Here is a 13,176-nt window from a genome sequence, read left to right as displayed (position 1 = left end):
TCACATGCATAATTTTTTTTACAATAAACTTACTATAGATTCAGAACTTGTCATATCCTGAGGAGCATCCTTCCTTGTAGACAAGGTATATAAGGTCCTTGCTAACATGGTAGATATCCTGGTTAAGTTCTTGGCTTGCTCTGTGATTATATTTGAGTCGTTGGTATTTGCTTCTATTGCTTTGGCGATGTCAAATCTACTGTTGTAATATCTACAAATGAAAATTATATGATAAAATAGAATAATGCAATAAAATATTATTTGTATACCATATCTTTACTTTGTAAACAAAGCAGAGTTTTATCAATATAAATTAGATCTAAAATCAGGGTTTAAGCTAGGATTTTGAGGGCTTTAGTCACTTTTGCGCGCTATTAAAATCAACCTTATTTTGTGTAAAAGCAATGGACCAATTCATCATGATGTATATTACTAGCTTCATCTTTTGACTTAGTCAGATTTTAAGGGATTGAGGCACCAGCATGATTGGCAGTTATTGTATGATTTGACTGTATTGGTCATTATTATGAAAGATTCGGACATGGAATCCAGAAATTTAGTTCACAATTTCTCTTCAGTTTGTTCCAGGGGTCATCCTGATCAACAACAGTTGCATGGATTCTATATTTTTTAAACAAGGAATCACAGCAGAAATTAATTTGCAATGATTATTTCACTGCATAATCATTATCCTTATAAAACATCTAAGTCGATATTTGGAAATGATTTCTATCAAGTTGGAGATGTATAAAATCCTTTTTAGAACGATTATAATGACTGAAAGGAGGTTATAAACAAATCTACAATAGATCACGTTTACTACTTTCGGGTTTAAAATGAACGAAAACGGGGTGACACGTGGATAATAAATATAAAACGAGTCCGGATTCATCAGGAAATTATAATTTTTCGATTTAAATTCCTTACGTAAGAGATATATATTTGTCTCTCTCGTTTAATTGATTCTAAATGATTTCGTATTTTACGTTTTTAATGTCTATAAATAGTCAAAGGAATACTTTCACGCATGCGTAGAACACAATACAGGAAGCACCTGTTTAACATTTCTCGTGAACTTTTTGAATAAACACATTAAAGTTCTTTATATTAAATGGAAATTGCCGAAAGTTAAATTGATGAAAATTTAAATAAAATATGACGAAAATGCCTTCGAATGACAAATCTACGACAAACTAACTTCAGATTGTGATCGTTTGGGAAATATTGAAATTCAAATGCGAATTTACTGTCCGGGTTGTTACATTTTTGATTTTAAAATGAAGAAATTATTCTCCTGGTTGTTGAACTGCCGACCGACTAATTTTCCTGGGGAAATAATTATGATGGTCATTCAATTATGGGGTTAATTTATAAATTACGGATAAGTGACCCATCTGATGGCGATAAGCGGATTAGTTGTAATCACAACTTGTAACACCTGTTGAAAATGTTAATTACCTGGAGGTCATAAACTTGTCAAAAACATGAAGACAGGTAGATTTATAGTTTTTATTGCGAAATTTTTTTTACACTTTCAAAATTAAAGTGACGAAATTGATTTGAAATACTTTCAATGAAAAAACCCTTTCGTAAAATACGAAAGTGACGAGCGCTAGCAAAATCACTGTCTAAAATATATAATGAAATCAACGTAAAATTCAATTATAAATTGGATGTCATAAATATGATTTCCATTGTTATTTAAAAACAAGTAATGGAAGATGGAAGGGTATATGGAGGGCACATAGTATGGAATTTTTCATGATTTCCTCCACACTTTCTATGAATCCTTCGTTAATTTTTCTTACTAATTTCCTGCACTTAAAATAAAGTTTGTTTTATGCTAATGCAGGATATCTCAAAAATAATCTAAAAATTTTACTTGACCTAAACATGAAAAGTTGTCTCACTTACATCACATCTTTTTATTTATATAAAATATTTGCCATAGAAATGAACCATATGTACTTACTTATTAGTATAACTGTGTTGGTGGTCACTGAAAACAACTGCTGGAATCTTGTCCTTTCTAAGGAACCTCTGTACAGAGGCTGGAGGTAGTGGCTGGGACTTACTGTTCTCTCCTATACCTAAACTCATATTGTTAGCCACATTCTTTATCAGTTGTATCATCTTGTCAATCTGTAATGGTAGTATTGTAATGATAGGTTTTTACTTGAATCATATTATTACATGGTATATAAGACTTTCTCTCAATGTTTTGATTTGAAAAATTTAAAGTAAGATCACCATCAATCAGTACAGTACTTTTTGTTCATTTTTTCATGTGTAATTGTTTCTTTATTTTCCATTCAGACCCTCAGTTCACTCTTTCAGTACCAAGCATAGAGTTAGTTGTTTTTAATTGTTTAACAACAGACTTTGAAGGTTGGTTTTCTTGTTGTACAACAGAGTACTAAAAATATGAATATAAACATTTTTGTTGTTCTAACAGTTTTCTCGAAATTAAATACAATCATCTTCATTTCTCTTAATCTTTAAAATTACTGTACTCATGCTTTCCGTAATTACATATTGAAGGGAAAGTTACAAGAATTCTGATCATCATAGAAACATTTTAAAATCATGTGAATACTCAAAATATATTGTATTGTTTTGTATGAATTGTTCTTTAAAGGGGCACTAGCTACGATATATATAAAAAAAATAAAGTATGATTTTTTTTAGATCAATCATTAATCAAATTGGAATAATGAAATAATAATTTGCTTTTAGCAATCAATTTCCTTTAATTTTGTTGAAATAAGCGATTAAACATAATTTTTGACTGATTCACTTGCAAGTGAAAACGTCATCATCATTCTAACCGGTATTCATGTGAACTTCAAGTTAACCCCTACCTAGAGATTGACAACGCATGCATTGTACGTGTACTGGTTATTTAAAGAAAAAGAATGTCAACAATGAAAGTGAAACTACGGTAAATCATTTGATTACTAATTCGATGCACATAAAATCATTCTTATATGGTTAAAAACAATGAGAAACATCTATTTTTAATCTATAAAATAAAATCAAACAGACCTATAAAAATGCAATTGCACGTGTTGGTTTAATCTATTCGTATCTTTATTTTTGTTTACATCGCTTATATGGTCATCTGAGGTCAAATCGATAGTTAATTAGATGGCGTCTGGACTAAAATACACACGAAACGAACCTATATAGTATCTACCCCATGCTCTGTAAACTGTTTATTTTAGACTTTTGATAGTTTGGATAAATGTTTTACATTGTTATAAACCACATATGAGAATTTGAGTCAAATCGGTTACAATGAATTTGACAGCTAGTGCCCCTTTAAATATTCTAAAGATATATATGTTTACATTAGAAAACTTAACTGTGTCTCATTTATTTACCATAGTTTTTCAAGCAATAAATCTGTTGAAACTTAAACTATAGTTAAATCCTGTTGTAAATAAGTTATTTTGATGCAAAAAATTATGAACTAAACTATTGAAACCATTGCGGGAAATGAAACGAAAATTTCCGACAAATGGTGAGATTTAAATTGACTTCAACTATACAGTATAGACACTTGGTTCCTGGTTTTAGTTTCTTAAGTTCTTAACTACTGATATACCAGTATGATTTATATAGAAGATATGGGAAAAGTAGAGAAAAATACTTAAAATTAAGCTATGGTTACCTCTTGAGATGTTTGTGTATTATTTTGACTGAGAGGATCTGTATGGAGCCAGACTTTACCATCATCTCGATATCCAAGCTGGTTGACCTCTACAAAGTGTGATATATGACTAAAGTTGACCAAGTGTAAAGTAGATTTTCCTGTCTCCTCAACCATAGGAAAAACATTACGTTGCATGTCATAAACTGTTCTAGATGATCCAATGTAATCAAAGGCTTCCTAAAATATATAAACTCAATTTTACAAGCTCAATACACAAGTGTTCCAATGAAATCAAAGGCTTCCCAAAATATATAATCTCAATCTTACAAGCTTTTATAGTTTACTTTTTACATTGTACACATATTCTATTTTCAGAAAATCTGAAATGTCATTATGTTTGGTTTGATTTAACATTTTCCCACGGAAGACAGTATCATAAATAGAACACAGCTTTTAGTGAATATGTCTTGTACTGAAGTGTTAAACAAAGTTAAAATGTTAAATTTGTAAAACCAAAAGTCAGCATTGCATTATATTTGTTGTCTATTCAAAGGGAAAATATCATAATTTCGAATTGCTTCGTAACTATTCAAATAACTTTGTAAATATAATATACTTACACCTTGAAAGAAAGCAAAAAGGATGTCTCTGGTATCATTATTATTGATGATGTCATCTTTGTATTTAGATAGAGCTTCTGCAGCTGCTAGCAATCCCACAATTCCAGTTACATGGTTGTCTGCACTTGGGTAGATATTTTCAAACATAGAAAATGAATCAAGCTGGAAAAAATAATTAAGAACTAAATATTTAAAGAGTAGCAGGTGTCCCCACATTGATATACTGAAATTACCAAATTCTATATATTTTGTACTTTGCAGCTGAGGATAAAAATGAAACTTCAGTAAAATTTGCAAATTATGATGACATAACTGCGACATCATCATTAGCAATTTCACTTGTAAACTTGGGTAAAACTTAATTTTGAGAGAGTTTAAGATTTTTTTTAAATCTTTTTGGGATTGATGAATAACACTTTTAGTTTTGGATTTATTAAATCATGAAAAAAGCTCACCCTTGCAGCAGCCACTATAACAGATTTGTTAGGGTAAACCTCCTGGTTCGGAACAGCTTTTATTGTAGCTATGACATTATGGTCTCCCAGAGGATCACAGTAGGTGTCAGGGTTGAGATTGGTAGGGACTTGTGTTCTACGGTAACAGGTTTTAGCATCTTTAGCACCAGACATTGTATCTTTCAGCTGTACAGCACACAGAGGATATTCTCTGACAGAACCATCTGGTAAAGGTTTGTTATACTTCTCATAACACTGGAAATAAAAATGGTAAAAATATGTACCTGAATTTATCATATGATATACTTAATTTCTGTAAGAGTTAAAGTTTTCCTTTGAGAATTTGATGTTTGAAGTAAATCTGTGGTAATCTTTGATAAATTTATTATGATAAACTTTTTTTCTGAACTTGATAAAGAGCTTGTATAGACACTGGTCTATTGTTTCATATCATTTGTTGACCTCACAATGTCTTTTTTATTTTATTTTGGTTGTTTAGTCTCATTGATGTATGCTCACAAAGAAAGGAAACTTGTCAATTTATATGTCATAACCTTTTAACTTACATCCTGTATGAGAATGTCCACCTCAGTCTGGTTAATGACCACAAAGATAGGGAACTTGTCAAAGTCCTCAAACATCATACCATGGCCTACAGGATTCCAGGTTACATTCTGACAGTTTCCATAATTTTTATCCTCATGGTATAAACCTGAAATAATATATATATATTGACATACTTATATAATTATCATTCATTGGAAGAGAAATAAAGATAATTAAAGTAGAGTTTTTTATGTACAGTAATTTGAGAAAACGGTCCAGAATTTATGGACCATTACCACAAAAAATGAAAGCATTTTTGACTGACATTTTTTTTTTTTATGCAATTAAAATTCTGAAGAAAACAGATTAAATGCTTATATGTTCTTTTCTATCCTTACAGGTTAAATATGACCCTACTGTCAAGTTTTTAAAAATTAACAAAACCATAAGCAACAATTTTTGAACTTCTACTTATGACGTAAAAATTGTGCAAAAGAAAACAAGAAATTGCAAGCATTGCCCTACAAATTATAGCCAACTTTTTTTTTTTAAATAATGATGAAAAATTCCATGCTAATTTCATATAATAATCAAAATCCATCAAATTAGAAGCAACTGCCAAACAGATCAGAAAATTATTTACTTGGTACAATTCATAAAACAAAGTAACTGGTAAAATCATTATCATTTCTAAATACTGAAGTCACAAATAAAATTCATGCTTAGGTAAAATAACTATTCAAAGTATCACTAAAGAGGAAGAACTTGCCAGGCAGATTTAAAATTGCTTATTAGACCTGTGCAAACTCATCTTAATAAAGTTCCAGCCCACTAACCTAAGTATTCCTTAACACTGAAGCAGAGTTATATCTAATGAATAAATTCCTTGTTCAGTGGGTATGATAAAAAAAAATTGAAGTATAAAAAAAACTGCAAGTGAATGCCTATCAGATCTGATTGATGGTTGCTTAATTAAAACAACCAGTAGCAAATATTTCATGCATGTGCAGGATGACTGTCCGATCTGAAAATCACATCACGTATATTTCATCTTAAAGTTCAGGACTGAATATCTACACGTTCCATAACTAAAAAAAAGCTGAATGAATATTGATGTACAAGGCGATTGCAGTTTTTAACTCACTCAATGAAATGAGGTATAACTATCACTACAAAATAAAAAGTAGGTCATACACAACAAAATTTTACAGAATATTTCCCTATAAGAAGAAAAAGAAGATATCCAATATTCCCAATAAAACACAATGAAGTCTTATGAAATGAACATGTTGCTGTATATCATATATTTTTTAAGTTTATTGTTTTATATTTGTTATAATGGGCCTATATACTGGTAGATTGTTGTGCAGTATAGGTTTTGCTTTTTGTTGAAGGCAAAATAGCGAACTATAGTTGTTAACCCTATATCTCTTGGTCTCTTGTCGCTTGGTGGCAGAGTGGTCTAAGTTGTTACTACTGTAATCACTTGCAAGTCAACACTGAGGTTGTGAGTTCGAACCCAGCTCGTGTGGGTGCATTCAACTCCAATCTTAATTGACTAGGATTGTCAGTTTTCCTATCGAAGGTCTGTGTTTTTCTCCGTGCACTCCAGCTTCCTCCACCAAAAATAACTGGCCGCCCAAAAGTGGTGTTAAAACACCACAAATCAATCTTTGTCTCTTGTGGATAGTTGTCTCATGGGCAATTTATTTGGAGGGAATCTTGTCAATGTCTACTATGTACAGTACAGCAGTACCTTGATCTCAATGTGTATTTTGTGACAGTAAATTGGAAATATTTATGAATTTATCTATGGACTTTATTAATTACTTCGTAATAAAAATACTGGTAAATTCTGTAACCATGGACATTTTAAACTACCGTATATTTTCGAATTTAAAGCGCATCGTTTTATAAGCCGCACGGCCGTTTTTTGGGGGGAAGATTGTTTTTGTCCTTACATAAAACGCACCTGAATATTAAGCGCACACTGAAGAAAACGTATATTTATTCTACTGACCTGATAGTGTCATGAATATTTTCTCCTTTTGTAACTCACACCGTAATTTGTTTCATTTCTATTTTCAGATTGGTGAGAAAGTTGAGAGTATTTTTGAATATATTTATTTGTGTCATATTAAAATAAAAAATCGTAATAAAATAATTATACTTTTCTCATTGTTTTAATTATGCCAGTTTCGTTTGATGTTTTTTGTCAACAATGGCCATGTGTTGACAGCTTGGGTGTCCATTGAACCTTGTTGTTTTGATTAAAATTAGTATGGTATTGATTGCTTGTTTATTGTTTGAATTGGCATTAAGGATTTAAATTAATCTTAAAAATGTATGCATGAAAGGTCACCCAAGCCATAAAACTGCCATTGTTTACCTTGATTATGACCTATAGACTTACCTGTACCCACGTGTGAAAACTGTTCACCCAAAAGTCAAGATTTTTTTTTAATTAAATCAATCTTAAGAATTTTATTGTTGTCTATAAAATAAAAGTTGAAGTTTTGAACGTAACAAACATTTTTCAATTTTAATTTGGATGAATACAAGAAACAAAACAATTTACTTTTTGCAAGTCATTGTTTAAATGAAAGTGTTATGAGCAATGACAAGGGGGATTAAAAGAAGACGGCAATAAATAAATGTTTTAACAGATTAAATTATAAAAATTAGTATTCTTTTTTTTTTAGTTAAACATCCAATAATATTTCGTAAAGATATTTCGTTTTGAAACACAATAAAACGACAAACAGTTACTCTTCAGTATTTTATCCTGTTTGGTACCTCTTCTCAAACACGATTATCTCTCTTTGTTTATGAAGCACTTTAAAGTGTCGATTTAAGCACATGCATCACCATCGTCATTTAAAGAAACTTGTAATATTGGCAAGACACACAATCACTTTCTTTATTATTTCATTAGAAAATTTTATATTAAAACACATTAAATCAACTAACAACTACATATTTATGATAAATACACAATTAATATCCTGTATGGACACAGTTATCTTTCTTTGTTTACGAAATGAACACTAAACACATGGTTATCGACTTCCTGTAAACCAACAATGATTGAATGAAATAAAAACAAACGATTTAGTTAATATATTTATTTATTCATAACAAAATATGCAACATTAACAATTTATCAAGTCACTGCAAGCACTTGACAATCTGACTGTCTCCAGAAAACAAATCCAGATATTTTTTTCTTTCACCGTCGTCCTGAAAACAGAAAATAATACTTACATAACACGCACCCGAGTATAACACGCAGGGACAAAGACAGAGAAAAAAACCTGCGGCTTATTTAACGATTTATACGGTAGTAATTTGTATCTGCCTGGACACCTTTAACCAGGACTGATTAATCTCTTGCATTTTTACCTACCATACCTATGTGTTATACTGCTGTGTTAAGTACAATACTACCTGGATCTTAATGAGTTTTTACCTACCATATCTATCATTAGGACAGGAACTGTCAGGAGAGAATCCCTCTGGTGGGAATGGTGTCAATGTTTCATTCTGCAGAACATGTATAACAATTATACCGTTTACCTTCCCTGAGCTCTTTAACTTTTTTACAAAATCTCTGTAATAAAATAATTCATTATATATAATTTTATTTATGCTTATGCAAATTGTTACTGTTAAATGAATGTAAAAATTCAAAGGTTGCTTTTCTAATGATAACAAGAAAATAATAATACCACACATGCAAATATATGTTATGAAGTCAGGATGGTTGGCCAGGTTTTTCCTTGTTTTTTGAAGGAAGTAAATTATGCAGATTATACAAATACAAATATTTGTTCCTTTTTTTCTTAAACCATTAGAAATTAATCAATTTCTGTTTGATTCAGACATAGATCTCCATTATGGCATAGATATATATTGTTGCTGAATAAAAAGCCATTTTTTAACATTTTAAAGTTAATGCCACTGTTAGACTATAAACACATATAGTCACTTAAAAAAAATAACCAACATTGTATACACCAGCTATATGGAATTTACATTTTCATAAGGTCACAGTGAGCAGTTCATATACCATATAGCATGAGCACTATTAAATTGGCAAAAATAAGCAAAAATGTTCACCCCGCAAAAATAAACCCCTATTCAGTATTTCCACTCAACCAAGTTTTTTACTATTTTCTGAAAATGTTTAATAAAGAAAGTACAAATGCTTAAATATCTTGCCTTCATCACTTATTACATGAAAAAATAAACTGTTGATAAGGCCTTAAAGTAGTTGTCAAACTGATATGTTCTGGAAATGATGCAACTTTATAGAGAATATCATTGATCTTTCACAAGTAGTTTTTATTGAACTAACTTAATACATGTATAAGCAGAAAACCTAACAATTGTTGATGTTGTCACAGACGTCGCAGCAGAAAAAAGCAACAATTTTGTCTTGTCATCAATGATTTTTGTCCAAAGCAAGACAATTTTGTTTGGTTTTAAAGCAGTCACTGAATCTTGAAAATGAGGTCAAGAACAATCAACATATAACAAACAGATAATTTAGAACATAAGGTATCTATATAAAAGATATGAAGTACATGTATACTGGTCTTCTACGTTTTGATCTAGCACTGCCACTGGGTTAGCAATTTATGTCTGGAACTTACAATTTGAACTGTAGAGAATTAAGTAGCACAATGTATGGTTTATTAGGGCCTTTCTTCAGTAGCCATTCTGTATCATTATCACCAGTGATGTGATATAAAATGCCAACATTCCCCTTGGTTTCAGCTGAAAAAGAAACAAAACATAAAGAAATCTAATACAAAGAAAATAAAAGAAATACATGTAGTTAAACGTGATTTATCTATAATTTAGGATACATAAAATCGCCATATGGTCTTGATGGTAAGATAAAGTGAACTGTTTGAAAGTTTTATAGGTTCCACATAGGACCACAGATTTACTCCACATGTTGCAGTTCCAATTTTTTTTCAATCCCTTCTACTTTTACCTGTTTGGAATTTTTGTAATACAGTACTTGCCATAGGTGACACAGAACTAGTTTAGTTTAAACATATTTATTTATAGTGGATTGGGAAACAAGTTTTGCAACTTATATTAATCCCTTTCTACTTTGGGGGTACGAGTGCTGCCTTGTAGTGGCATTAGCCAAACTCTTTTTCGAAAATCTACAAGGGTGTCTTTTACGTGCAAGAGATATGGCTCTCTCCTTACACGGGTCAGCCATTTATCATCCCCTTCCGACGAACTATCAGAACTAGCTTACCCTTAAAAAGCACCCTAGCTCACATCTAGTTTGTGTTGCTCAATCTTTAGTTTTCAGTGTCAGTAGCATTTTGTCCCTTTCTTTATTGTGTTCTTGACTCTTTGACTTATATTTTTGTATTATTTTTTTCACTAATATACATGTATCGAACAATTCATTTATTGTCTTTTAATAAAAGCTCTTCATGTAATATTTCCCCCTACTGGTAATGAAAAAAGTTAACTTACATGAACATCCAATCTGATGTGTTCCATTCATGCGTCTAAAACATGCTTTTCCCTGGATTTCAATATAAGTCTTGTTACTTATTCTGAGACTATGCACTGAAAAACAATAAAAATAAAATGAAAATACACCATAAAACACAATAACATCAAATTGCACCAATTGCATTCATAACCATTGTAATAATAAATAACTGATACATGTAACTGTTCATTAGTTGGTCATTAAATGTCATAAAGGATTTCCATTACAAAAAAAATCTGACAAACAAATATTTTATAATGCAAATTAGCCTACATGTATATGTAATATGGGGACGAAGTCCCTAATTACGGTAGAAAAATCATTAAAAAAAAAAAAAAAAAAAAAAATCGGGAAAATTTCCAGAATTTTTCATTCTACTAATGAACTCAAAATCGTTTACTTTTTTTTTCAGATCTACTTCCTGTTCCGGTTTTCTCCGCTTTTGCGCAGATAACTGTCTTGTTTGCATGAGACTTTGAAAAAATTTATATTTATCAGTCTAGTAAAATATAAGATTGGATCTCAATACAAATTCAATTTTAATAATTGTTTGATATGAAAAAACGTTACCTGATGAAAGCGTTTCTTTTGTTTACATCGAATATGACGTCATAACTTAAAGAACGTCACAGTTAATTCCCTAACAACAGAATCAAAATCGGGAATGTTACGTACAGTATTTCGGTTTCTTTTATCAACGTGATTGAATTAAAAAAATAATACATACAGACTTCTTCCCCATTCACAGGTTATGCCTGCCTCATATTATAAATCATATTCCTTTTTTGGGTTAAATTTGAATGATCATACATGTACACTGTATATACATGAATGTTCAATTTGAAAGATATATATTTTTTTTTAAAACAAGGCATGAAAACAAACAGTCTGAATATATTTTATGGTAATTGTTAAAGGTACTTCATGTAGTTGAATTTAAGTCAAACAGGTTTATAATTGTATATTATAAGTTAACTTGCTTCTGAAAAAAAATGGCTTGTCATGTAGAATATTAATCAGCCCTTTCATTTTCTCCTTTTTAACATTCGCCCAGAGTATTTTATTTTATTATTGTGTTCTACACAAATGATAATTCGTGGAGATCAATCACCTTATATACAAGTAAGCATTCACATTGTACGATATACATATCACCTGTCATTAAAAATTTATTCTTATCAAAAACCACTATACATTTAAAAGAAGTAGGTCCAGATCAATGATAATTTACATGTATTTTCTTTCATAAACTAACTATTTATTCACATTTACTTAATGAACTGTGACTCATGCCGAGAAAAACCAACAGACCTTCAGCTTACCAACTCTGAGGGCGAATTGAACCTGGGTAAACAGTCTAGAACGAACATGTTTTTTTGGGCGATTTGACCTGCACATGTACATTTAGTTAACCTAGAGGAGAGGACATCATTGTAACACCTATGAATATAGGATGCTGCAGATTGCAGGGCTGTCAAATGTCAGGCAATAAACACGAGGCTTGCACACTTTCATGTCCCTTTGGCACCATTTTCGTTTGATTTATGGACATTTTTTTTCCTCTTTGATCTTCACAATTTTTACCAAATCTCAGACTTTTGCTTCATGAAAACTATGTTTAGAGTTCATACAAAAAAGAGTTCATCTATCAATCTTTCGGATTAACTTTCTCACAGTTCTATGAATTTACTTCCGGATATTCATGTAGATTATCATTATGACACATACAAATGAATGATATTTTTTGGTAACCGGTTTAATTTCAAAGATAAATAAATGTCGGCAAGGGTTTTGAAGCTTAGAATAAGTTGCTTCTTCATTCAAAATTGAAGATACAACTGAATATGTCATTCATCCTATACCTAATGAAGTGAAAGCTGACAAAATAACTGTAATGTAAATGAAAACATTTCCCACTTCCATTGCATTCAAGATCAACTTCCGGTTTAAAAGGGGAGGCTACTTTACATCTTTCACAACTACATTTTATCAAGAGGCCAACTGTATCAGGATCTATCAGGAGTGGGTCTTTTCACCACCGAACACCCAAAAAAAAAACCAGCAACCACTAAGACAATCAGTGATTTTATACAATAAAACGATAAAATCAATCAAATTACGTATAATTGAACAATTTTTTTAAATTTTTATTTTTTTCGGATTACATTGTGTGTGAAGAATCATTTGACATCTATTGCCTCAGACTTTTATACTAATATATTAAATATTTAAATTTTGTTCATGATTTTAACATTGTCTCTTTTCTTATTATTGGTAAAACTATTTTATAAAAGAAGAAGTAAAATGAAGAAAACAAATATTTGAGGTGTCCAGTGGTCAGTGGACGTTTGAGTTAATATTATAAACTCTCTT

At 30.7% G+C, this 13,176-nt stretch overlaps 1 protein-coding gene across 2 annotated transcripts in view; it reads right to left on the bottom strand.

Moving 5' to 3' along the window:
* Positions 1 to 12,772, bottom strand: part of LOC139524587 (nicastrin-like) — a 28,588-nt gene extending 15,816 nt beyond the window's left edge. For both annotated transcript variants that reach the window (XM_071319502.1, XM_071319503.1), the window contains exons 1-10: positions 12,666 to 12,772; positions 10,782 to 10,877; positions 9,932 to 10,055; positions 8,750 to 8,886; positions 5,297 to 5,442; positions 4,731 to 4,985; positions 4,276 to 4,437; positions 3,674 to 3,892; positions 1,973 to 2,142; positions 34 to 211 (exon numbers count right to left, since the gene is read on the bottom strand). In XM_071319502.1, the coding sequence (XP_071175603.1) occupies positions 34 to 211; positions 1,973 to 2,142; positions 3,674 to 3,892; positions 4,276 to 4,437; positions 4,731 to 4,985; positions 5,297 to 5,442; positions 8,750 to 8,886; positions 9,932 to 10,055; positions 10,782 to 10,877; positions 12,666 to 12,726 (1,548 nt within the window). In that variant the 5' untranslated portion in view covers positions 12,727 to 12,772. The remainder of the gene's footprint in view (positions 1 to 33; positions 212 to 1,972; positions 2,143 to 3,673; positions 3,893 to 4,275; positions 4,438 to 4,730; positions 4,986 to 5,296; positions 5,443 to 8,749; positions 8,887 to 9,931; positions 10,056 to 10,781; positions 10,878 to 12,665) is intronic.
* Positions 12,773 to 13,176: the final 404 nt, after the last annotated feature.

Source organism: Mytilus edulis, chromosome 5, assembly GCF_963676685.1.
Source record: "Mytilus edulis chromosome 5, xbMytEdul2.2, whole genome shotgun sequence".
NCBI classification, from domain to species: domain Eukaryota; kingdom Metazoa; phylum Mollusca; class Bivalvia; order Mytilida; family Mytilidae; genus Mytilus; species Mytilus edulis.
This window is presented reverse-complemented; position numbering and strand designations above follow the sequence as displayed.